Raw genomic sequence first — 9155 nt, forward strand, 5'->3', positions numbered from 1 at the left:
GTGCGCCCCCCAGTTTTCAAAAATAAATCCCTTCCGATGCCGGGACCGTCTTGCCCCAAGCCTAGAAGAGCGAATGGGAGGGAGGGAGGAAAGCCGGAGGAGAAGAGAACGGGGCGAGGGAGGGCGTGACCCGCGTCCGAACACAAATCCGCACCCTTAAAGAGACGGAAGTATGGGGGGGGATTCTCGGGTGAGCAGGGAAAGGACTTGAAGCACGCTCCACTGACCAGTCGCGGCCGAGGGTGTCTCCCCGAAGGGCCCTGCCTGGCTAACCCAGAAGGAGCAGCTACGACCACACTGGGAAGCCAAAGGGCAAACGGGGGGTGGGTGGGGGTGGCTCGGCGAAGAACTGCGTCTCCCGTCGCCGGGCTGTCAGGTTCCTCTTTGTCCCCCCTGGGGGACATTGGAGGGGCGTTCCTTTGGCGGCATCCCTTCCAACCCCTCTAGCCAATCGCCGAAGAAGGCTTAGGGAAGGCACCCTTTAAAGTCTCACGGCCCGCGGCGCCTCGTGCCCTGCGGGAAAATGGCCGCAAAAAGTTCCCCCGCCTCCCCCAGGCCCCGGAATGCCCCCTTGACCTCCTAATGGCCAACTGCGCTCCTCGTGTATGATCTTGCCGCTCGGAGATGAAACACGAGGAGTCCTTTTGGCTCCAGAAGGCCCGGGAAGGAGCTCTTTAAAGAGTACAGGCTGCAGTAATGAAATTACTGCTACGGTAGCAAGGTTTTGTGCTATGGCTGTCCTAATTAGACAGAAGACTGTTACTTCTTAGGAAATTTAAAAATTCATTTTGTCTTATTTACAAAAACTTTTATCTGTGTCAGCTGTCTGGCTGTATCTTTGCTGTTAACTATATGCAGCATTTTAAGGCATTTGCTGAGCAAATTGTGGCTGAGCAGCGATCTGCACCCAGATCTTCATGGCCCACATCAGATATTCTGTCCGCTTAAACCGGTTTTGTTTTCTCCAAACAGTCTAGCTTCATTAAGGCCCTGTCCTGGGTGTTTTTTCTGCCCGGGAATCTATTGGTGTCAGCCTTCCGAGCACAGTCCAGCAAAAGAGAATTCCAGGTTGTATTTGAAAGGCAACCCACCAGTTCAGCTCTGTTGGGCCTCCTGGTTCCCCCCACCCCCGAACCAGGAACTTGGTCAAAAACATTTCTTCAATTGGTTGTACATCTGGAAGGCTTTTGTGCCGATTATTTGCCCTGCAGCTGGAGCGCAAGAAAGTTCACCACATGGGAGCTTCTACCCCATTATAAGGAACTTTCTAAAACAGGATCGCAAACAGCAGCCCACAGGAGGAGAAAAGCAGTCATAACAACAGACTTAAAACTTTTAACGAAGTGACATAAAATCAGCAGTCCGCAGTAGAATCTACACAGAGCCGGTAGCAGTTAGAGGGCTGGGCAAGGGATTTCAGCACCCGGGTTCGAATCCCTGTTCGCTCACGAAACTCATTGCGTTGGGCCACTCACTTTCTCTCAGCCTGACCTACCTCACAAGATTGTTGTGAGGATAAACTGAGGAAAGGAGAACGATCACGTCACCCTGAGCCGTTTGGAAGAAGGGCGGGACGACAATGTGACAGATCAGCCGTCCCAACTAATGTTAGGGACTCCACAACGCTGCCTGTGATCCAGAGTCAAATAGTGAGTTCCTGTTAGGCCAAAAAGTGAGGGCACGGTCTGGGGGCCATGCAGAAAAAGCCCCGTCCCCCACCCCAGTATTAACACAGGTGTGCAAAGAAAAGCAACCTTGTACTGTCAGAGTCAGTAGAGCGTCCTCTCCATAGCAGCGATATGTCTCTGGAATTTTAAGTTTCTTTTTCTCTGTGCCTTCAGTGTTTCTTTATCTGTGCAACATGAGCGTTTGACCTTCTAGCACCAGCTTTCTCTTGGAAAAATAGACCTGTTAGCTTTGGCGGGCTTTCACTTATTCCACGATTGGCTCCGAGCCATCAGGAGACCCTCTGGGATTATGTCTATCCGCTTGCTTCGCGCGCTCGTTGCCAGTTCTGACACAAGACGTATAAAGACAAATCTGCATACGCCAGTGTCTCGATAAACTTTACTTCTTTGCATGAAAGTTGTCGAGAACCGATCGCTGCAGGCGTCTGACACTGTATCTGGGGCTAGCCATTGCATGTATCATCACCTCCCTCGTAACTGACCTTCCCGTTCTGGAACCCCTGATGAGTGCCTGACGATGTCCCCCCAAACGCACCTTGAAACCCCCTGAGCCCACTTAGACCCAGGGCTGCCAACTCTGGGTGAGGAAATATCTGGAGATTTTGGGGGTGGAGCCTAGGGAAGGCAGAGTTTGCGAGGGGAGGGACCTCAACAGGACATGTCGCCTGGAGATCAGTTGTAATAGTGGGAAATCTCCAAGTGTCACCCGTGCGCCGCATCTCGCTGTCTGCTGTCGGAGGCAGAGCGCTAGGCTAGATGGGCCTTTGGCCCGGGCTGGCCCGGTGAGGCGATTCTGGTATCTTTCCATCGCTTGTTGGAAGCAGTCCGCTTTCCACTCGCTGGTCGTCACTGTTTCTGAAAAGGATCGAATGGCAGCCAGCCAGAAAGTTGGGAAACTCGTAAATTTCTTTTTTTTCTTTTTCTTTTTGGCAACCTTCACACCGAACTATTTTCTGCCTCCTATCTTGGGGGGGGGGGGGGGGGCTCTTTTAAATACAGCTGACGGGATATATCTGGGAGGCCAAGACAATGGGGTTCTCTGGACAAGCAGGGCTGTCTTTTAAATACAAGAGCCGGCACTTGTTCGGCCGTCGGCAAGGATGCGAGGCGGAAACTCGGACGTGGGGCCTGTTTCTTTTCCCCGCCAGCGTCCCGGGCCAAGCTGACGATGCTGAACACGGTGTCCAAGATCCGGGGGCAAGTGAAGAATCCGGGCTACCCACAGTCGGAAGGCCTCCTCGGCGAGTCCATGATCCGTTACGGCAAGGAGCTGGGGGACGAGTCGAATTTTGGTGAGTGCGCCTCTCGAGGAACTGTTGAGTTTGGTTCTCCTATTGTCTTCTCAGAGCGTTTGGTATGTGCTGCATAAAAACCACCACATTCTGTCCTGGTCGAGGGTAACAGAGAAACTGCCCCCTCCAGTAGACGCTTGCCGGTAGAAGCTTGGTTCTCGTGGAGGATGTTAGCCACGCCGCAGCTCTTAGCTGCAGCGGCCTAGTGGAGCCTCTCTGTTCAGAGGCAGTCTACCTCTGAATGCCAGTTCCTGAAGGACAAGCAAGGGAAGGCTGTTCATGCTGTGCTTCTTCCTGGCTGCATATGTTGGACCATTGTTGGAAACCGCCCTTCAGTCTGTGCCGGCCAAGCTTTCCTGATGTCATTTTCTTACGAAAATGGGCTTTGAGTTTAACCCACACTTGTCTCCTTCCTTCCACTTCTTCCTCCCCCCCCTCCCCACACACCTAAAGGTGATGCGCTGCTTGATGCTGGAGAGTCCATGAAGCGCCTGGCTGAAGTGAAGGACTCCCTGGACATCGAAGTCAAACAAAACTTCATCGACCCCCTTCAGAACTTATGCGATAAGGACTTGAAAGAGATCCAGGTAATCTCAGCTTAGAGCAGGGGTCCCTAACAGGGTGCCCACCTCCACCTTTTTTGGTGCCTGCCGAGTGTTTACTAGAAAGTGGGTGTGGCCAGGTGGGGCTTTTTTCCCCCTAGCAAGGCTTCTGATTGGTTACTGGAGATTTGATTGGCGGTGCAGTTGTTTGCTTTTTAAAGCATCGTACAGCAGCCGCCGCCACCACAGCACAAGGATCTTCAGAGCCAGTTTGGTGCAGTGGTTAGGAACGCGGACTCTAATCTGGGAGAACCGGGTTTGATCCCCCACTCCCTCCACATGCAGTTGTCGGTGTGACCTCGGGTCAGTCCCAAGTTCTCTCAGAGCTGTTCTCCAAAGAGCTCTCTCAGCCCCACCTACCTCACAGGGTGTCTGTAGTGGGGGCGGGGGGAGGCAATTGTAAGCCACTCTGAGTCTCCTTCAGGTACTGGAGGGCAGGGTATAAATGCAATCTCCTTACATAAGAACGTAAGAGACGCCAATGTTGGATCAGGCCAAAGTGGCCAGAAATACCAGGTGCCATCAGGAGGTCCACCAGTGGGGCCAGGACATTAGAAGCCCTCCCACTGTTGACCCCCCCAAGCACCAAGAAGACAGAGCATCTCTTGCCCCAGAGCCCCTATCTATACCTTGTGGCTAATAGCCACTGATGGACCTCTGCTCCATATGCCTATCTAATTCCCTTTTGAAGCCGTCCATGCTTGAATCCTTCTTCTCTTCCTGTGGCAGTGAATTCCATGTGTTAATCACTCTTTGGGTGAAGAAGTACTTCCTTTTATCCGTTCTAACCCGACCGCTCTGCAGTTTCATGGAGTGCCCACGAGTTCTTGTATTGTGAGAAAGGGAGAAAAGTACCTCTTTCTCTACCTGCTCTTTCCCATGCATAATCTTATAAACCTCAATCATGTCACCCCTCAGTCGTCATTTCTCCAAGCTAAAGAGCCCTAAGCGCCTTAACCGTTCGAATGCAATCTCCTCCTCCTCCTCCTCCTCCTCCTCCCTCTCCTCCTTCTTTTCCTTCTCCTCCTCCTCCTTCACCTTCTCTGTGCAACTGAAGGGAAGCCGGGGCAACCACTTTGTAGCCAGCGCCACCTCCTGGCTCAGCCGTCTTGGGGCTTTGCCCACCACGCTGTCCCCAAAGGGTGCCTGCATGCTCAGAGAGGTTGAGGATTCCTGGTTTAGAGGCTTGGAGGGCATCGGCTTGGGTGGGCGAGGGGCAGCAGGGTGGTCACGTGGTGGCAGCAGGCCCCTTCCCATTGCCTGCTCCTACCACTCTGCTGCCTGGCAGAGGGGTGGGGACCAGTGTTCCCTCTAAGCTGAGTTAGTGTGAGCTAGCCTCACAGGTTTTTTAGCCTCCGGCTCACACAATTTTGTCTCAGCTCAGGAAGGAGGGCTCCAGAGCAAACTACCTTACGCAGCAGCCTAATCATCTGCTCACAACTTGAATGCCAGGAGCTCGCAAAGTAGTTTTTGCTCACAGGACTCCACGGCTTTGGGGGAGCATTGGTGGGGAGTAACGTGGGAAGCCCTTCCTCTGAAGGTGGCATTTTCTCTAAACAACCACATCCCTGGCTGGCAGGTAGGTTTAATAACAATTGATTGGCACAGTACTGAGATAATATGAACAAGAAAAACGGTGAAAAAGTGACGCTTAATATATGTCTTTAAAGAATCATAGAAAAGTGAACAAAAATAATATACATAATCATAGAAAAATATATTGACGGTGATCTCCGGAATGTCTTGCCGTTTCGAAGGAAGATCTTCTTCTGAACAAAGATGTGGGACAAAAACCGTCTCTCAATAGTTCATATCCTCTGGTGAAGTTTTCAATAATCATAACAGCTGTAATGCATCGTAGAACCTGCCATGGACTAAGATGATTGTAAAGCAGGTATGAACTATTGAGAAAGACATATATTAAGCGTCACTTTTTCAGTTTTTCTTGTTCTCCGTATTATGGCAGGTAGGTTTGCCAGAGGGCTGTCCTTGGGGCAGGGGGCAAAAGATAGGTGGGCTGTGAGGGGGCTACCCTGTCTCGGAATAGATGGCCAGCACGTTCTGTATCCGCATTCTCTTGGTTGGCTAGTTGGTGGAGAGGCGGGGCTAAATTTGGGCTGGCTTGGGGGCCGGGGGGCTTCTAGTCACTGACCTGGATGCCTTTCAGACTAGGGCTCCTCTTCTCAGTTCTGTTTCCCGGGCTCCTTAAGCCAGCCGTCTGTTCCGCACCCAAGTGTGGCGCAGATCTGTGCATGCTCCCAAACGCCTCTGCAGATTGAGGTACTGATTGCAACACCTGGTGATGGAAAAGGGGGGGAGACCAGAAGAGGTCTTTGACACTTGTCACTCTCCCCCCTGCCCAAATATGTTGCACAGGAAAAAACAAAACAGCAGCTCCACACACACACACATACATACACAGAGCCAGTTTGGTGTCGTGGTTAAGTGCGCGGACTATAATCTGGCAAAAACGGTTTTGATTCCCCACTCCTCCACTTGCACCTGCTGGATGTCCTAGGGCAAGCCATAGTTCTGGCACAACTGTTCCTGAAAAAGAGCAGTTTCTGTCAGAGCTCTCTCAGCCCCACCTACCTCCCAGGGTGTCTGTTGTGGGGAGGGGAAGGGAAAGGAGTTTGTAAGCCGCTCTGAGACTCCCTTGGGTAGTGAAGGGCGGGGTATAAATCCAGTCTCCTCCTCCTCCTCTTCTTCCAAACAACGTACAATATGATATGAAACGATATTTTTACGAAGATTCCGGATAAAACTTTGTTTCGGATGTCTTCTTCAGAGGTGAATTCATACCATGAACTGACATAATAATAAAAATCCATTAGCTGGAATTCAAAGCAGTAAAAATATATATAGCATTATACGTTATATCAGTAAAGACAGAAATGTCACCTACTTTGTATTTGCTCATCTACACCACCAAAATCAGCTTGGATATGAATCTATATTGTAAGTCCCTATCGTCTTTTTCCCACTGTTCTTTTTGCAGTTTGTATTACTTTTGAGCCGTGAATCTTCTTTTTGCTTTGTTGAATTGATGGGTAGTAGGTCCCAAACAGAAAAGAGAGGAGTTAACACTGTTGGGTTTTGGGTTTTGAACCTACACCCCACCCAGCCACCGGCACACTCCCTAAAAGCTTTGCGTTTTGATGCAACTTTTCCCCATTGCTTCCGGTCTCCATCGTCAAGACTAGCGAGGTACCACCATGCCGGTCTCTTGGCAGTGGACAGGAATCCCATGCCAATCCAGATACCCAGCAGTCGTGGCACAGGACCCCGTAGGGCAAAAGAGGCGGGGGGAGATTATGGTTTTGATCCTACGCTTCAGTGCCCACCGAGGAGGGCATGAGCCCGCTGCCTGGATCATCCTTGAGCTCTGGAACGCTGTCAGGCTGGACTCCCAGCCAATGGCGGCCCCTCTGGTCCTCCCGCTTGTATTCTGGTGGTCACCGACCTTCCCTCTTTCTCCCCAGCACCACCTGAAGAAGCTAGAGGGCCGGCGCTTAGATTTCGACTACAAGAAGAAGCGCCAGGGGAAGATCCCCGATGAGGAGCTGCGGCAAGCCCTGGAGAAGTTCGAGGAGTCTAAGGAGATCGCGGAGACGAGCATGCACAACCTCCTGGAGACTGACGTGAGCATGCCCGGAGAGCCAGTACTCCCGATGCCCCACACTTGCCCCTCCGGCTGGCACGTGGGGCGCGAGCCCAGTGGGGGAAGGCTGAGGCAGGAGTGGGGTCGCGGTTGAAGAGTTTGCTTAGGGTCCGGGTTCAGATCCTCCCCCTCCTGGGTCCACAACGTGCCCCGGTTGAGGTTGGGCCAGTTATCCACACACTCAGCAGTAATCCATTTCGCAGAACCAGGTCTATTTTTGGGCAGGAACGCACAGGAATGGAGTTCCGGCTGGCTCCTGAGTTGGCCACGCCCAGCAGGAACTCATTAGCAGAATAGGCCACACCCAACAGCAGAAACTCATTAGGATTGGCTACATTAGGGGTGTGTGGCCTAACATGCAAAGGAGTCCCTGCTACAAAAAAAGGCCCTGGGTTTTGACAACAAACAAGGTAAACAGAATAACAAGCAAAAGGTGGGTGTGGCTGGATGAGCACACTTTTGGCAACACGGGGCTGCGGCCTAATATGCTAATGAGCTGTGGTGGCAGGGTGTGGCCTAATATGCTAATGAGTTTCAGCTGTTGGGTGTGGCCTGTTAGGCTAATGAGTTCCTGCTGGGCTTTTTCTACCAAAAAAAGCCCTGCGCAGAACAGTTGCGAGGATAAAACGGAGACGGGCACACCCCGTACGCCAGTCTGAGCGTGAAGGAAAGGAAACGTGTCCCCGATGGATAAGAGTTTGAGCTGGAATGTCCCCAGTTCAAATAGGGCCTTAGCTGTGAAGCCACCGGGTGGCCATTTTGACCTCTAAATCTGCAATTCTGTTGGGGGGGGAGATAAATTGAAATAGCCTACCTTTCAGGGACATTGCGTTGGGGAGGGGAGGAACCTCAATAGGACATAATCCCATAGAGTTGAGAGCCAGTTTGGTGTTGTGGTTAAATGCGCGGACTCTAATCTGGGAGAACCGGGTTTGATTCCCCACTCCTCCACTTGCACCTGGCTGGATGACCTTGGGCAAGCCACAGTTCTGACAAGAGCTGTCCTTGAAAAAGAGCAGTTTCTGTCAGAGCTCCCTCAGCCCCACCTCCCTCCCAGGGTGTCTGTTGTGGGGAGGGGAAGGGAGAGGAGTTTGTAAGCCGCTCTGAGACAGGGTGAAGGGCGAGGTATAAATCCAATCTCCTCTTCTTCCTGTGAAAACGTGACGTGCTTTCAGAGAGCACCGAAGCACTGCTGTTTATAAATGCCACGGAACGAGAACTTCTGGGGTGCTCAGATGGTTGTGGAGTTCTGAGTGCTTTTGGCAGGTCTTGATTGTATTTGCCATTTTGTTTTTGTCTTTTTTGCAATATACTTATTGGGTTTTTAATAGTATAAGTCTATATCGTACATATAAACAAGAACACCAACAGGACTACATGCAAAAACCTAATACAGCGATTCTTCTTTTCAGCAACATAGATTAACAATAAGGCCAGACCAAAAAAAAAAATTATTTTGTTCTTGTACTCATCCTTTAGGTCAATTCTGTGTTGAGTAGCTACTTCTAACTCTTTTTCTCTTTTACACTGTAAATTCATATCAACAGTATAAAATATTCATTATCACTGTTTACAGTCATCATTATCACTGTGCAAGGTTCTTAACCCTTACTTTTGCACTTCTTCCAGTAGTCTGCCAGTTCCTTGCTTCTAGTATTGTTACAGGGTTTAATATTTAAATTTTTATTATTATTTTTATTCTTTTATCACCCTTTTAGATTTTCAGTCAATCTCTACACCATTTAAATTCTTTCCAGGGCTCTTTTTGTAGAAAAAGCCCAGCAGGAACTCATTAGCATAATAGGCCACACCCAACAGCAAAACCTATTAGCATATTAGGCCACACCCTGACAGCATGGCTCATTAGCATATTAGGCCACACCGCCATGTTACCAGAAGTGTGCTCATCCAG

The 9155-nt window shown here is 50.6% G+C and overlaps 1 protein-coding gene across 3 annotated transcripts in view; it reads left to right on the top strand.

The window, feature by feature from the left end:
• Nucleotides 1–2856: 2856 nt before the first annotated feature.
• The window catches only part of LOC107112085 (endophilin-A2), a 21012-nt gene continuing 14713 nt past the window's right edge, over nucleotides 2857–9155 (top strand). For all 3 annotated transcript variants that reach the window (XM_015413155.1, XM_015413156.1, XM_015413158.1), the window contains exons 1-3: nucleotides 2857–2980; nucleotides 3434–3567; nucleotides 7065–7223. In XM_015413155.1, coding sequence (XP_015268641.1) covers nucleotides 2857–2980; nucleotides 3434–3567; nucleotides 7065–7223 — 417 coding nt within the window. The remainder of the gene's footprint in view (nucleotides 2981–3433; nucleotides 3568–7064; nucleotides 7224–9155) is intronic.

The sequence above is a fragment of the Gekko japonicus genome, unplaced genomic scaffold (assembly GCF_001447785.1).
Source record: "Gekko japonicus isolate JY-2015 unplaced genomic scaffold, Gekko_japonicus_V1.1 scaffold4776, whole genome shotgun sequence".
NCBI lineage: Eukaryota > Metazoa > Chordata > Lepidosauria > Squamata > Gekkonidae > Gekko > Gekko japonicus.